At 43.8% G+C, this 17,346-nt stretch overlaps 2 protein-coding genes across 3 annotated transcripts in view; one reads left to right on the top strand and one right to left on the bottom strand.

Moving 5' to 3' along the window:
* The window catches only part of LOC115256196 (zwei Ig domain protein zig-8-like), a 715,781-nt gene that overhangs the window by 691,855 nt on the left and 6,580 nt on the right, over positions 1 to 17,346 (bottom strand). The gene's annotated exons all lie outside the window — the stretch shown is intronic.
* Positions 2,420 to 8,662, top strand: LOC134288910 (uncharacterized). The gene is made up of 2 exons (XM_062854841.1): positions 2,420 to 8,219; positions 8,285 to 8,662. The coding sequence occupies exon 1, from the start codon at positions 2,420 to 2,422 to the stop codon at positions 7,886 to 7,888; it is 5,469 nt and encodes a 1,822-aa protein (XP_062710825.1). The 3' UTR covers positions 7,889 to 8,219; positions 8,285 to 8,662.

Genomic DNA, 17,346 nt, shown 5'->3' with positions numbered 1-17,346 from the left:
TGCTTTTTGGTATAACTGTTGGATCCGTACTGTAGGAGCGTCGTATATGTATAAGGAGCTTTCCATGATCTTGAAGATAATGGTGCATTTTCAGTTGAAGGGTTGCGGAAGATTTTTCACGAATGACTCACTCACAGTTGGAGCACTATGAACTATACTAAGGATCCGATACAATAAGATTAGCAAAATAGCATATTACTTTCTATTGTTTCTGTTAGAAAAAATAATGGAGTACAAATTATTTTGATTCAAGTGAGTAAGGGTTATGATCAGAAAAAGCTAATTTCATTTCACTCGGCGTGATAATCATGTGCTTTTACCATTATACTAGTTCCGCTCTAATCCTGCCCAGAAACTTAAAAAGTTCATTTCCTGCAGGAATTCCTTGATAGATTGTAGAGTAGTTCCTGTTGCGAAACTGGCAACCCAGTCAGGGCGAAATCGGAATGAGCGAATCCTTGACAGATCCGAAGAATGACATCAGGAACGTCAGGTGGAGATTTAGGCAAACAGTACCTAGATGAATCGATGCGATGACGTGGTGATTTCTAGTGCTTCGTACAGAATTTGTATTCGATGAAAATTGCTGAATTTGTATTTGATATTTGCTGATAATTTTGATATGTGCTCTGGAATAGTGGCAGGTGTGCTTGACACAGGTGTTAGTTAGGTGCATAGATAGAATTAAGATAGATTTCTTGAATTTCAGGTCAATAGCTACCACATATCACCTTCTGAAATCTAACCTACAACTTTGGGTACATAGGAGTGTTTTTTGAGAATTTATAGTTGTCCAGCCAATTCTATAAGTAAGAATTATACCCCTTCCGTCCTAAATTCTTTTGCAATAGTTAACTCAATTATTCATCCATAGTTCGTATAGGCGAAGACAGCGACATTGTTGGGAATACGGTTTGATTTTGATATACGCACTGAAATTGTAAGTGAGCACTTTACCCATAGTTTAAACCCCACTCATTAATAAAATTTATGTTTTAGCTTGTAGCTAATGCTAACGAGATTCAGCGTCCCATCTCAATATTCCCCAACAATTCCTACAAGAATTTCATCATGAGCCGAGCGGGCGATCATTCAGCCAGAGGCGATGTTGATGAAACCACCAGCCACGTAGAAAGCCTGGGATCAGCCTCAACCACCGCTAGCCGTCGAGCCAGGCTGCAGATGCAGTTACAGCGGCTCGAGGAGGAGCAAGCCATCCAGAAAGGCTAAAATATAAACGACTCATAAAAAAGTGATAATTTTCCATAACAAAATCAGAAATTGCCAATAAAAAAGTAGAGGTGGGAGCAATAATAAACTATAAAATTTCCTTAAACAAATCAAAAAGTGCATAAATAATTAAAAACTTCCCATAAATAATTGATTTTCGAGCAATAAAAAATGTCAGAATTTCCACAAATAAATCAACAATTGCAATAAAAAACTATATTTTTTCCAACAAAAAAGTTTAAATTTTCCATAAAAAAATCTTATTTTTCCATAAATAATTTAAAAATTTCCAATTGAAAAACATCAAAAAAGCAATTGAAAATTAAGCAATAAATACGAAACAATGAACAAAGTAAAAGTACTGGTTGAGCCATGCGTCGATTCGGTTCTAGGCAATCCACAGATTCAAGAATTTGCCCGGTATAATGCGAACAGAGATGTTATCCTTTTTTAAAGTCCGACGAGCGTTAGCGAGTTCGGACAGCAAGCGATTGTCTGTTAATTTGCACAATAGTTTCAGTTTTTCTATCATAGTTCTAAGATGTAGTATGTTCGAAATTTTTTGTTGGAAAAAATATAGTTTTCTATTGCAATTGTTGATTTATTTGTGGAAATTCTGACGTTTTTTATTGCTCGAAAATCAATTATTTATGGGAAGTTTTGATTTATTTATGCGCTTTTTGAATTGTTTATAGAACTTTTATAGTTTATTATTGCTTCCACCCCTATTTATTTATTGGCAAATTTTCGAATTATTTATGGAAAATATTTAATTTATTATGGGACGATTAATTGGCTGCCCATCCAGAAAAAGAAGGCCGCACTAGAAATAGAAGCGGAGTTTACCAGGAAGAAGTATGAGGCCCTGGAGGCATCCATAGCAGATGATTCTGTGAGCGTGCGGAGCCGAATCAGCAAAGGGAAGTCTGATAAACAGGTACGTGATTGGGTAGAAAAACTTAACGTTCCGATGGGGGACGGCAATCAAGTTGCCGCCGACGACGACAGAGAGCTAGAAGGCGCGGTCGGTGGGGTGATGAAGAAAACGGATCCCGAGAAGGATCAAGTGAAGTTCAACCCCACATTTCCAGCTGCAGCGAAGCCAGTGGACGTCGGCAGATCGACAGGAATCGATCACCCAGGAAAGGGCAAACCATAAAAATCCGATGACGTAGAGTATCTACAACAAATGCTCGAGCAGTACAAGACGCTGTACTTAGCAGAAAAGCAGAAAAACCAGCAGCAGCCATCGATGCCGGATATTTGTGGCAGCAAAGGAGCATACCCGAAAATGAAGGCCGTCGAGAATGCGGATGAGCGTCCTGCATCATCAACCCCGAAGCCGACTGGGGAAAGGCAGGATGACACCGAGAAGCTACACAAGCTGATGTCGCATTCAGCAACTGACGGATCGGGAGAAGATGTCCAAGCCGGCCAAAGGCCAACTACAGATGGCGTATTTGGGTTACGCCAAGGCATCTTTCGGAGAAGCAACGTCCCAGCCGTTGGTAACGCGTCATTTGCCACCGGAATCCAGCGAACAAGAAGCCCAAATGACACGGTACCTGATGGTACACCTATTGGGAGTGTTGACCATCCAGCCGTTCTTCAGATGCGGCCTGAACCCGCCATATTCCCAGTAGCAGTCGGTCCCACGCCTCAACAGCTTGCAGCTCGTCAAATTCTACCCCGAGATCTACCAAGCTTCTCCGGAAACCCCGCGGATTGGCCTGTATTCATCAGCCAATACACGTATACGACCGAAGCGTGCGGCTATAGTGACGGCGAGAATATGATTCGCTTGCAGCGCTGCCTGAAGGGTGCAGCCTGGGAGGCTACAAGAAGCCGCCTGATTCTCCCCGCTTCTGTACCCCACGTCATTGAGTCGCTTCGTATGCGCTATGGGCGGTCCGAGCTGCTGATTGAGTCGCTGATTGAGAGGGTCAGGAGCACACCAAGTCCCAAAGCGGACAAGCTGGACACCATCATCGAGTTCGGTACGAAAATTCAAACCTTGTGTGATCATATCACAGCGGCGAACCTTTTGGATCACCTCGGCAACCCGACCTTACTGAAGGATCTGGTTGAAAAGCTGCCGGCGGAGTATAAAATGAGATGGGCGACGTACCGGAGGAATCGACCGCTGGTGAATCTCCAAACGTTCGGCGAGTATATGGAGGAAGTCGTCGCCGATGCATGCAGCGTATCGTCATACGGAGGAAGTGAGAGCGAAAGGTTCGCAAAGCGTGAAAAGGGAAGGACACCCGACCGAACTCTTCTTCATTCCGATGCCGGGGGAAACAGTAACACGTTAGCGAAAAGTTACAGCAACCGGCCCATAGATTCCAGCAACAGCTTCGAGTGTGCGATTTGCAAGAAGATCGGACATCGTGTGAGGGATTGTACGACATTCAAGGCACTAGCAATCGACGAACGTTGGAAAAGGGTTCAAAGTCTCGGATTATGCCGAACTTGCTTGTACAACCATGCCAGACGATCGTGTCGTATCACCAATAGATGTGGGGTGAACGGTTGTCTAACTCGTCACCATCCCCTCCTACATTCCACCCCAAAAGATACAACGACTTCCAACGTGCCGGCACCACTGGACCACCATTTCCATAACCGAGACCTTCCATCCTTGTTGTTCCGTATAATTCCTGTCGTTTTGTACAGCGGAGCGAACAAAGTAGCTACGTACGCTTTTCTGGATGAAGGGTCCAATATTTCGATGATCGAACGGCAGTTAGCAGCGACGTTGAAGGTAACTGGCTACCGGCATCCGTTGTGCCTTAAATGGACTGGTAACGTGACGAGGGAAGAGAGTGATTCGCAGCGGATTACGATAGAGATTTCGGGCACCAATCAACGAGCACCGAGGTATATTATGACCGATGTTGGAACCGTGGACTCCCTCGACTTGCCCAGGCAAAGTTTGCCGATCGAGAAGCTAGCCGAAAGGTTCGGGAATCTGCGAGGTCTGCCTATTCAGGGGTATCACAGTGTTACACCTCAGTTGTTGATTGGAGTCGATAACCTTAAACTGGCAGTCCCACTCAAGGTAAGAGAAGGCAACGTGGGCGGCCCGGTTGCCGTGAAAACAAGGCTTGGATGGTGCGTATACGGAGGTCATCGGGATGAAGGACAGCTGTCCGTCAACTACCACGTCTGCGAGTGTTCAGATGGTGATTCCCTTGACAAAATATTAAAAGCATATTTTTCGCTTGAAGAAGCTGGAATACAACCGACCGGCGCCGGAGTAACTGCGGAAGATGAGCGCGCCTTACAGATCCTCGAACAAACTACCCACTATGCCAATAATCGATACGAATCGGGTCTGTTATGGAAATACGACGATTTTGAATTTCCTGACAGCTACCCTATGGCTGTCAAGCGGTTCGAATGTCTGGAGCGCAGATTGGCCAAAGATCCAACACTCAACGAAAATGTTCGGAAGCAGATCCACGAGTACGAACAAAAGGGGTACGCACACCGCGCGTCACCTGAGGAGCTGAACACCGCTGACCTTCGTCGCGTGTGGTATTTGCCGCTGGGAGCCGTTACCAACCCTAGAAAACCCGGAAAGGTGCGACTCATCTGGGACGCCTCAGCAAAAGTTGATGGCGTCTCTTTGAACAGTATGCTACTGAAAGGGCCCGATCAGATGACACTTCTACCTGCGGTACTTTTCCGGTTCCGGCAGTATCCAGTCGCCGTAAGCGCCGACATCAAGGAAATGTTCCATCAGGTACGAATTCGGCCAGAAGATCGACATTCTCAACGGTTTGTGTATCGAGCTGACCCAACGGCGCCGCTGGAAACGTACCTGATGGATGTGGCCACTTTCGGATCAACTTGCTCCCCCGCTACAGCGCAATTCGTGAAGAATACGAACGCCAACCGATTCACACAGGAATATCCCAGGGCAGTTGAAGGAATCATCCACAACCACTACGTGGATGACTACCTTGACAGCTTTGCTACTACTGAAGAAGCTGCTCAAGTCGCGTCACGGGTAAAAGAGATCCATCAACATGGTGGATTCGAGATCAGAAATTGGTGCAGTAACCAACGAGTCGTCTTGGAACAACTTGGAGAGGTCAAGAAACAAACCGTCATCGATCTTACCTCCGGTACCGATAAACAGTCGGAACGGGTCCTTGGAATTATGTGGGATACACAAGATGACGAATTCCGATTCAGCACTTCTTTGCCCGACGATATAACCCACCTGCGAATGCTTGACACCAAACCGACTAAACGGCAACTGGCGCGGTGCGTCATGTCGTTTTTCGATCCTCAAGGGTTTTTGGCGCCATACCTGATATTCGGGAAAGTTCTGCTACAAGACACCTGGCGCGAAGGAATTGGTTGGGATGAACAGATTTGCGATGGAACGTTCGAGCGATGGAAGCACTGGCTAGAGATGCTGGACATAATCAACCAAGTGAACATACCGAGATGCTACTTCTCCATGGGTGATCTTACAACTCTGGACATCCACACGTTCGTGGACGCAAGCGAAATAGCGTATTCGTGTGTTTCGTATTTCCGGATAGCGAATCCCTACGGACCAGCAGAGGTGGCATTCGTAGCAGCGAAGACCAAGGTAGCTCCCGTCAAACCAACAACCATTCCCCGTCTGGAACTCATGGCTTGCGTACTCGGAGTACGGCTAGCCAAATTCGTGGTCGATGGACATTCTCTTCCAGTTCGGAAACAATTCTTCTGGAGTGACTCCGAGGTCGCAATGAGTTGGATTAACGCGGATCCCCGGAAGTATCGTCCTTTTGTTGCTTTCCGAGTAGGCGAAATTTTGGAAAAATCTAACCGCGAGGAATGGCGCTGGGTGTCATCCAAGCTAAACCCGGCCGACGAAGCAACCAAGTGGGGATCAGGACCGTATTTCGACAAGAACAGTATTTGGTACAGCGGACCTGAATTTCTTCGTCACTCTGAACTCCAATGGCCACCGAGGAAAACCTACGATAAGGTGACGGACGATATACGCGTCTGCTATGCTCATCGCAATCTAGAAATACCAGAGCAATTGCTGGACGTCGAAAGGTTCTCTTCATGGAAAAGGATGTTACGTGTGATGGCCTATGTTTGCCGATTCGTGAACAATTGTCGAACGTCAAATACTGGTCAAGAGCGGAAAATCGATCACCTGACGCAGTTGGAGTTGCAGAAAGCTGAGGAATGCTTATTTCGAGCTGTGCAATGGGATTCGTACGCGGACGAACTAGTTATTCTGACCAAGAACCAACGCCTACCAGTGCAGAAGCGCCAACCATTGGAAAAGACAAGCGCTCTCTACAAAATATCGCCGATACTAGACGCAGCGGGAGTTTTGCGGATGGACAGCAGGATTAGTGCAGCTCAACGTATCCCTGCTGAAATGAAATTCCCTGTCATCTTGCCGAAGCGACATCGCTTGACCATGTTGCTTCTGAAGGATCTTCATTGCAAGTTGTTGCACGCCAACAATGAAGCTGTCGTCAATGAAGCACGGCAACGCTATTACATAGCGCATCTACGGACACAAGTACGACGAGTGTCGAAGGAATGTCAGATGTGTAAGATACGCAATGCGCAGCCATCAATACCGCGAATGGCTCCCCTTCCAAGTGCTAGGCTATCCTCTTACGTTCGTCCTTTCACTTACTGTGGTCTCGACTACTTTGGACCCCTGTTGGTGAAGGTCAACAGAAGTCATGTCAAGCGTTGGGTGGCTATATTCACATGCCTAACAATACGGGCCGTTCATGTGGAAGTTATCCACACGCTTTCAACCGAATCATGTATCAAAGGGGTACGCAGGTTCATCTCTCGCCGGGGAAGTCCCGCCGAAATCTACAGCGACAACGCTACTTGTTTCCATGGCGCCGACCGTCTTCTGAGGGAGCAGATCAACAAAGGACTTGCTGCGGAATTCACCAGCACCCAAACCTCATGGAAGTTTATTCCTCCAGGCACTCCACACATGGGGGGAGCCTGGGAGAGACTGGTGAGATCGATTAAGGTTGCTCTGGCCACACTCCAAGACGGTAGCCAGAAATTGGACGACGAGTCTTTACTGACTTTTTTGGCGGAAGCAGAAGGTATCGTCAACTGCAGACCACTCACATACCTGCCTCTGGACTCGATCGAGCAAGAGGCCTTAACCCCGAATCATTTTTTGTTGGGCAGTTCTTCGGGGGTTCGTTTACCAATTGTGCAGACAGACAACGAAGTATCTCTTTTGAAAGGTTCGTGGACAGCCATTCAGAAATATCTGGACATCTTTTGGAGACGCTGGACTAGGGAATATCTCCCAACTCTAACAAAACGCACGAAATGGTTTGGCGATGTGAAACCTGTCCAACCCGGGGACCTGGTCCTGATAATTGATGACACCAAGCGCAACGGATGGATACGTGGACGGGTACTAGAGGTATTAACAGCCAAGGATGGACGAGTACGCCAAGCTATTGTGCAGACTGCTGGAAGTGCACCTGCTAGGAAACCCATTTCAAAATTGGCGGTTCTGGAGGTATTCAAGGATGCTGGAACCAAGGACATCATAGGTTCCACCAGGGGGGAGGATGTTGCGAAACTGGCAACCCAGTCAGGGCGAAATCGGAATGAGCGAATCCTTGACAGATCCGAAGAATGACATCAGGAACGTCAGGTGGAGATTTAGGCAAACAGTACCTAGATGAATCGATGCGATGACGTGGTGATTTCTAGTGCTTCGTACAGAATTTGTATTCGATGAAAATTGCTGAATTTGTATTTGATATTTGCTGATAATTTTGATATGTGCTCTGGAATAGTGGCAGGTGTGCTTGACACAGGTGTTAGTTAGGTGCATAGATAGAATTAAGATAGATTTCTTGAATTTCAGGTCAATAGCTACCACATATCACCTTCTGAAATCTAACCTACAACTTTGGGTACATAGGAGTGTTTTTTGAGAATTTATAGTTGTCCAGCCAATTCTATAAGTAAGAATTATACCCCTTCCGTCCTAAATTCTTTTGCAATAGTTAACTCAATTATTCATCCATAGTTCGTATAGGCGAAGACAGCGACATTGTTGGGAATACGGTTTGATTTTGATATACGCACTGAAATTGTAAGTGAGCACTTTACCCATAGTTTAAACCCCACTCATTAATAAAATTTATGTTTTAGCTTGTAGCTAATGCTAACGAGATTCAGCGTCCCATCTCAATATTCCCCAACAGTTCCTATGGAAAATCTTGCAGAAATTCCATCAAAAATTCAAAAATTCTGTTATTAAAAAAAAACTCCTCCAAAGATAAATCCAATTCTTTTGTCTCAAAATTTGTCTAGGAATTTCACCAGAGCTACCTCAAGGATTGCCTCCAGTAATTCCCCAGAGATAACTTTGAGAAATTGTTTCAGAGAATTCTGTACAGGAATCTCTCCAGGAAATTTTCGACAATAAGTTCCTTACATTTTCCAGAGGTACCTCCAGGAGTTCCTTTGGAAAAAAATCTCCAGTATTTTTGTGTAATTTCATGGGGTACTTCAGTAAAATCCGTGAAGGAATATCTAGAAAGATATCTGGAGAAATCTCTGAACGATCCGCAGAAGCAGTACGAAAAAAAAACCTTTCTAGACTTTCTTTAGTAACTCCTGTCAAATTCTGCAAGGAATTCGTGGAATAACTTCTGAAAGAATTTTTGAAATAATCACTGAAGACTTTTTGAAAAACCTCTAGATGAATTTCTGAAAATCCAAGATGATGAAGATTTTTTGATTAAATTCTTCGCTGACGTTCATAAAAAATCAAATCAATTTTTTTTTTCAAGGAACTCTTCGGCAATCCCTTCAGAGGTTCTTTCAGAAATCACAACCAGGTATATTTCCTATCGTTCCTTCAGGAATAACTCAAAAAAATCATCGTGGAATAACTGTAGAGCATTCTCTACATTGCTAGGCATTCCTTTGAAGATTCCTTCGAAAAATACCATTTCTTTAAAAACATAGTTTAGTGATTCCTTCAAGAATTCTTTCAGAGTTTGTTTAAATTAATGCTGGGTTTCCTGCGAAAATTCCTCCAGCAAATATATAAGACAATGTTTCAGAGATTTTTGTCCACACCTTCAGATATTTTGCAAGAAATTCTTTTAGGAACTCTTCCAGAACTATCTCCAATAGTTCGTCCAGGATTTGCTTCAGAACATCCTTCATAAATCCCTTTAGAAATTAATGCATGGATTTATTCAAGCACTACCTCAATACCTTATTGTCTGCAGTTTCTGTTCAGATTCCTGAAAAAAATAATTTCAAAGATTCCTTCAGAATTATTTCCAGTGTTTATTTCAGAAATTCCTCAAGAGTGTAGTTTATAAATCTTTTCAGGAACTCTTAAAAAAAACTCCTCCAGCATTTTTTCTTTAAATTCCTCCAAAAGTTTTTCATAAAATTCTTCAAGGAGTTTCTCTAAAAACTCCTCCAAAGAATACTTCAGATTTTTTAGTCACAAAATTTATCTAGGAATTCTTAAAGTGACACCTCAAGGAGTCCCTCCAAGTATTTCCTAGAGACTCCTGCAGAAACGCCTCCAAAAATTACTTTCAGAAATTGTTTCAGAGAATTTTGTTCAGGAATCTCTTCAGGAAATTTAAAAAAAAGTTCTAGCATTCTCCAGAGGCACCTACATGAATTCCGTTAGAAATTCCTTTAGAGAAGCTTTGAAAAAAATCTCCATTATTTTTGTTTAAGTCCATCAGGTACTGCTGTTGAATCCGTAAAGGAATATCTGAAAGAATTCCTGGAGAAATCGCTGAAGGAATCGTAGAAGCAGTACGAAAAAAAAACCTTTCTAAAATTTCTTCAGTAATCCTTGACAAAATTTGGCAAGGAGGAGCTCTTGGAAGGATTTCCAAAAAAATCGCTGAAGACTTTTTGAAAAAAAAAAACTCCAGATGAATTTCTTGAAAAAAATCCCTAAACTACCGTAAGAGTCTCTGGAAAAAATTCTGGAGGAATTCCTGAGCAAGTTTCAGCAAGCATCCGTGCAGGAATATTTGGAATTTCCGAACAAAACAACGGGCTAACGGGAGTTTAATCAGAATCTGCCCAGGAAATTGTAAAAATATGGCCCAGAATACGAACGGAAATCTTCCAAGACTGTCATACGTAAATTGCCAAAAGGAAGTCCTATATTTTATGGTCATTTTTCACAAAATTTGCCATAACTCAGGAACGAAAATTAAGTATATTCCAAAAATTTCCGCGATCAAAGCTTATGAAATTACTTTCTCAAATTTTTTTTTATATTTTCCACGAGTTTGGACATAGTTTTTTCGGCTTTTCTTTATGAATTTTCTCAACGGTGAAAAATTTTGTGGAAAACCTTTTCCATTTCATATTTTTTTTTGGATTCCTGAGAAAATTTGCTTTCATTTTCAATAAAAATTTTTTTTTCTACGACGCTTCGTTCTTGAGTTATGATTTTTCAAAGAAAAGGCTTTTATGGCACATTTGGACATTTTTCAACAAAATTGGCCATAACTCAAAAACGAAAAAAATGTAAATTCAAAAAAATTTAGCGATTAAAATATTTTTCAAAAAAATTACACGAGCTCGGGCATAGTTTTTCCGACTTTTCTCTACGAATTTTCTCAACTGTGAAAAATTTTGTGGGAAACTTTTTACAGTTCGTATTTTTTTGGATTTCTGAGAAAATTTGCTTTCATTTTCTAAAAAAAACTTTGTTTCTACGATGCTGCCAACGGCTGCAAAACGGTGAGTCGATAAGGAGAGCATCCAATATAGCTCTGGTCCTCACAAGTTCCTACCTCATGCTTCCACGGGTCAAGCGATGACAAAGACCGCCAGCTAAGAGTTGTGTGCTTAGCTGGTAGTGCAGCCTGGGCACTGTTGTCCTTCTGACTTCAGCTAGATTGAGGAGGTACGATCCGAGTGTCTGTTCACCAAGGAGGTGCGGCTCAAACAGCGTCTGTTCTGGCATCCAGCGGCTGAGTAAGAAACGCTGCACCACGCCCAGCTAGATCCAAGGTGGTAGCCCCATCAGCGTGGTCGTCCCAGTGTTGGTTGGGACGTTAAACAGAACTGGCACGATGGCCCTCCGGCGAGACAGGAGTGTTGGCGTAGGCCCAATAAGCCACCCGTAAAAAAACCCATTGCGAATAACATAGGAGAAAATACGACTCGATACAATCGGCAAAGACCCACGCGACGAAATAAGGACTACGATTGGAAACTTGGAACATGGAATTGCAAGTCACTAGGTTTCGCAGGATGTGACAGGATAATCTACGACGAACTACATCCCCGCAACTTCGACATCGTGGCGTTGCAGGAACTTTGTTGGACTGGACAGAAAGTGTGGAAAAGCGGGCATCGAGCGGCTACCTTCTACCAAAGCTGTGGCACCACCAATGAACTGGGAACAGGATTTATAGTGTTGGGCAAGATGCGACAACGTGTGATCGGGTGGCAGCCGATCAACGCAAGGATGTGCATGTTGAGAGTTAAGGGCCGTTTCTTCAACTACAGCATCATCAACGTCCACTGCCCACACGAAGGGAGACCCGATGACGAGAAAGAAGCGTTCTACGCGCAGTTAGAGCAAACATACGATGGTTGCTCGCCGCGTGACGTGAAAATCGTTGTCGGCGACATGAACGCGCAGGTAGGAAGGGAGGAAATGTACAGACCGGTAATCGGGCGAAACAGCCTGCACGCCGTATCGAATGATAACGGCCAGCGATGCGTAAACTTTGCAGCCTCCCGTGGTATGGTAGTCCGAAGCACCTTCTTCCCACGCAAAGATATCCACAAAGCCACCTGGAGATCACCCGACCAACAAACAGAAAACCAAATCGACCACGTTCTAATCGACGGTAAATTCTTCTCGGATATAACCAATGTCCGCACATACCGCAGTGCGAATATAGATTCGGATCACTACTTAGTCGCTGTATGCATGCGCTCAAAACTTTCGACAGTTATCACCACGCGTCGAAGTCGAACGCCGCGACTCAACATCGAGCAGCTGCGTAACGTAGAAGTGGCTCAAGACTACGCGCAGCAGTTAGCAGTGGCCCTACCAACGCACAATGGTCCGAATCCACGTTTTAGCAGGAAAAAAATCCGTATCTCTGTTTTCGTTAATTTTAGGCGTTTGGTGTCTTCAGAGAAGTTGTTCGCATTTGTTTGCTGCATCTTTTCCAAAAAATGTTGATTAGGGTGGTCCTCGTCTTAACTCATATCTGGAATAGAACTTTTTAATTTTAAGTCATGCGCGTTCGAGTTCTTCAGAAAAGTTGTAGGCAATGCTATTTCGAGCAACTTTGCCGAATACGCCGTTTATCTAGCTCTTAATTTGAACATAGTAGGTCAATTTTAAGTTTTGACTTAGGGTGAGCCACCCAAAAACGGTTTTTTCGCAATAACTGTTTTATTTGATTTTTTTCGAAGATGTGAGCTTCGGAGCATTTGAAGAGCAAGTAATGACGCATATTTGTTCTGAACATTGCATGTTGCTAGGTCTTGTCATTCAAATGTTATGGGCAATTTTGACTTAGAAACAACGATGTCTTAAAATGCTTATATCTCATGGAGCTGGTAAAATAAAAAAAGTTCTTTAAGCGGCATTTGGAAGGTCACATATAAAGCCAAATTTGGAGCAAAAAATACGAGAACGTTATTTTTTAAATTGGAATAAATCGACTCCAAAAATCGCCTTAAAAAATCGAAAAACTACATAAAACTCATACAATTTTAAAGATAGAGTTAAACTGTCTTTGGAAAAAATGTAGGTTTTTACCATACCTAAAAGTTTCCCATACACGACTTTTTTGTAAAACGTGAAACAAAAGCTTGAAATTGATATTTTGATTCTTAGGGGTACATGCTATGTTTTTCTACGAAATCAGAACGATTATAATCTTAAAAAACAAATTATCAATTTCAAGCTTTTGTTTCACGTTTTACAAAAAAGTCGTGTATGGGAAACTTTTAGGTATGGTAAAAACCTACATTTTTTCCAAAGACAGTTTAACTCTATCTTTAAAATTGTATGAGTTTTATGTAGTTTTTCGATTTTTCAAGGCGATTTTTGGAGTCGATTTATTCCAATTTAAAAAATAACGTTCTCGTATTTTTTGCTCCAAATTTGGCTTTATATGTGACCTTCCAAATGCCGCTTAAAGAACTTTTTTTTATTTTACCAGCTCCATGAGATATAAGCATTTTAAGACATCGTTGTTTCTAAGTCAAAATTGCCCATAACATTTGAATGACAAGACCTAGCAACATGCAATGTTCAGAACAAATATGCGTCATTACTTGCTCTTCAAATGCTCCGAAGCTCACATCTTCGAAAAAAATCAAATAAAACAGTTATTGCGAAAAAACCGTTTTTGGGTGGCTCACCCTAAGTCAAAACTTAAAATTGACCCACTATGTTCAAATTAAGAGCTAGATAAACGGCGTATTCGGCAAAGTTGCTCGAAATAGCATTGCCTACAACTTTTCTGAAGAACTCGAACGCGCATGACTTAAAATTAAAAAGTTCTATTCCAGATATGAGTTAAGACGAGGACCACCCTAATCAACATTTTTTGGAAAAGATGCAGCAAACAAATGCGAACAACTTCTCTGAAGACACCAAACGCCTAAAATTAACGAAAACAGAGATACGGATTTTTTTCCTGCTAAAACGTGGATTCGGACCATTGTGCAACGGAAGAGCAGCTTGGCGCAGCTACACTTGAAGATGGCTGGAGGGACATCCGATCCGCCATAGGTAGTACCTCGGCTACAGCACTAGGCTTCGCGACTCCGAATCACAGAAACGACTGGTACGACGGCGAATGTGAACAGTTGAAAAACGAGAAGAATGCAGCATGGGCGAGAATGCTGCAACACCGTACGAGAGCGAATGAGGCACGTTACAAACAGGCGCGGAACAGGCAGAACTCAGTCTTCCGGATGAAGAAGCGCCAGCAGGAAGAACGAGATCGCGAAGCGATGGAAGAGCTGTACCGCGCTAAGGACACACGAAAGTTCTACGAGAAGCTGAACCGCTCGCGCAGAGGCTTTGTGCCACAAGCCGACATGTGCCGAGATAATCACGGGAATATTCTCACGAGCGAGCGTGAGGTGGTCGAGAGGTGGCGGCAGCATTACGATGAGCACCTCAATGGCGACATTGCAAGTACCGGAGGTGGCGTGGTAACAGATCTAGGAGTATGTGCACAGGACGAAAGACTTCCGGCCCCTGACCTTCAAGAGATTGAGGAGGAGGTTGGCCGGTTGAAAAACAACAAAGCCGCTGGAGCGGATCAACTACCAAGCGAGCTTCTAAAATACGGTGGAGAAGCACTGGTGAGAGCACTACACTGGGTCATTACCAAGATTTGGGAGGAGGAAGTATTACCGGAGGAATGGATGGAAGGTATCGTGTGTCCCATCTACAAAAAGGGCGACAAGTTGGATTGCGGGAACTACCGCGCGATCACACTACTGAGCGCTGCCTACAAGATACTCTCTCAAATTTTATGCCGCCGTCTATCACCGATTGCAAGAGAGTTCGTGGGGCAATATCAGGCTGGATTTATGGGTGAACGCGCTACAACGGACCAGATGTTCGCCATCCGCCAGGTGTTGCAGAAATGCCGCGAATACAACGTACCCACACATCACTTGTTCATCGATTTCAAAGCGGCGTATGATACAATCGATCGAGAACAGCTATGGCAGATTATGCACGAATACGGATTCCCGGATAAACTGATTCGGTTGATCAAGGCGACGATGGATCGAGTGATGTGCGTAGTTCGAGTATCAGGGACACTCTCGAGTCCCTTCGAATCTCGCAGAGGGTTACGGCAAGGTGATGGTCTTTCGTGCTTGCTGTTCAACATTGCTTTGGAGGGTGTAATACGAAGAGCGGGGATAAACACGAGTGGGACGATTTTCACGAAGTCCGTTCAGCTGCTTGGTTTCGCCGATGATATTGATATTATTGCTCGTAAATTTGAGACGATGGCGGAAACGTACATCCGACTAAAGAGTGAAGCCAGGCGAATCGGATTAGTCATTAATGTGTCGAAGACAAAGTATATGATGGCAAAGGGCTCCAGGGAGGAATCACCGCGCCCGCCACCCTGAATTCATATCGACGGTGATGATATCGAGGCGGTTGAAGAATTCGTGTACTTGGGCTCACTGGTGACCGACGACAACGACACCAGCAGAGAAATTCAGAGGCGCATTGTGGCAGGAAATCGTGCCTACTTTGGACTCCGCAGAACTCTACGATCGAATAAAGTTCGCCGTAACACGAAGTTAACCATCTACAAAACGTTGATTAGACCGGTCGTCCTCTATGGGCACGAAACATGGACCCTACGTGCAGAGGACCAACGCGCCCTTGGAGTTTTCGAACGGAAGGTGTTGCGTACCATCTACGGCGGAGTGCAGATGGAAGACGGGACTTGGAGAAGGCGAATGAACCACGAGCTGCATCAGCTGCTGAGAGAACCAACCATCGTCCATACCGCGAAAATCGGGAGGCTACGGTGGGCGGGTCACGTCATCAGGATGTCGGATAGCAACCCGACTAAAATGGTTCTCGAGAGTCATCCGACCGGTACAAGAAGACGTGGAGCGCAGCGAGCTAGGTGGGTCGACCAAGTAGAGGACGATCTGCGGACCCTACGCAGAGTGCGGAACTGGAGACAAACAGCCATGGACCGAGTGGAATGGAGGCGGCTACTATGTACAGCAGAGGCCACCCCGGCCTTAGCCTGACCGGTAAGGTAAGGTAAGTTCTACGATGCTTCGTTCTTGAGTTATGATTTTTCAAAGTAAGTGGTGCCAGAGGAAAATATTTCCGGGAAAACAGGCGACCCTGAATTTTCCTCATTTTTTTAAATATATCCATGAGCCCTGCGATGGCGATTGCCACGAATCACCAAGAGTCGGAAATAATGAACAATTTTGGCTACGTATATGCACTGTAATGCAGACGAGGTCGTTTCTGCATCACAGGACCAACCTTCAATGCGTCGTTCAAGAAGGCTTCTATGTCGGTTACAGTACTCAGCGTATCCACTGCATCTATGTGTTCTAGATGAATGCCGAGTACATATGAAGCCACCGATAGATTTGCTTCGGGACGATGGATCAGCGAAAGATGCTGATGTTTGGATAGATTGTAGGATTTTCCGGTTCAAGAGTTCAGTCTCTTCTGTCAATGTGTTGTAGCATTGTCACTGACCGACTATTGTCGTCTCTGGAAGTAGTTGCAAAGAAGTAAACTTCGCAGGATGATTCTCCGATGGAGTGAATTTTCCAGGAAGCGAGTATTCCAGTTGCAGATGTGATTGGTGACTGGACCATGTCTGGATTGGAATAAGCCTACTCTGCTGGTGACTTTCTGAAGGACCGACAAGAATAAGACCTTCCAGAAGTAGATCATTCCACTCCAATGAGCATGTCAACGGAAGCTGGCTAATGGAAGTTCGGATCAGCAAGTACTATCCCAAATTGGAGGCAAGATGAAGGCTGGGTATTGCGTACATACCCTATTGAGGTCATTAGGCTCTTCCCAGAAACTCATATTCCTACATACCCGTGGACCGAACCGGAGTACGATAGGAACTTTGGTCGTATACTAGAGAAGGGGGAGCGTCTGTTAACCAAGTAGGTTTAGCTCAAACAGCGTCAGTAATAACATTCAGTGATTGGAAATGAAATGGTCCTCTTCATATTAGATATACAGGTCGGACTCGATTATCCGGGTGTCTCCAAAATTTTTTCACCCCGGATAATCGAATCACCCGGATAATCGAGCCATGCTTCTTTTCTTTTATTTTTGATGTTCTTCAATCAAAAATTGTTCATTTAACATAGAAGCTAACATACATGACGTTGTAGTGCCTTACCTTAACGTCAGGTATTATTATAATCATGTTTTTTGAAAATGAAAGCTTAGCTGAAAAATGTGAAAAAATAAAAACAATTTTCAAATAGGTTAAATCCAATGTTCAGGTGTTGTATTTGAGGTTTATCACATTTTTTGACATATTATAATCTTATAACTCGTAAACAAAGCATAATTAA

Source organism: Aedes albopictus, chromosome 2 (assembly GCF_035046485.1).
Source record: "Aedes albopictus strain Foshan chromosome 2, AalbF5, whole genome shotgun sequence".
Classification (NCBI taxonomy): domain Eukaryota; kingdom Metazoa; phylum Arthropoda; class Insecta; order Diptera; family Culicidae; genus Aedes; species Aedes albopictus.
The sequence above is the reverse complement of the archived record's forward strand: the minus strand, read 5'-3'. Positions and strand labels throughout refer to the sequence as shown.

Excerpts from the sequence above, each read along its gene's own strand:
- LOC134288910 (XM_062854841.1), top strand. The coding sequence starts at position 2,420 with ATGCTCGAGCAGTACAAGACGCTGTACTTAGCAGAAAAGCAGAAAAAC.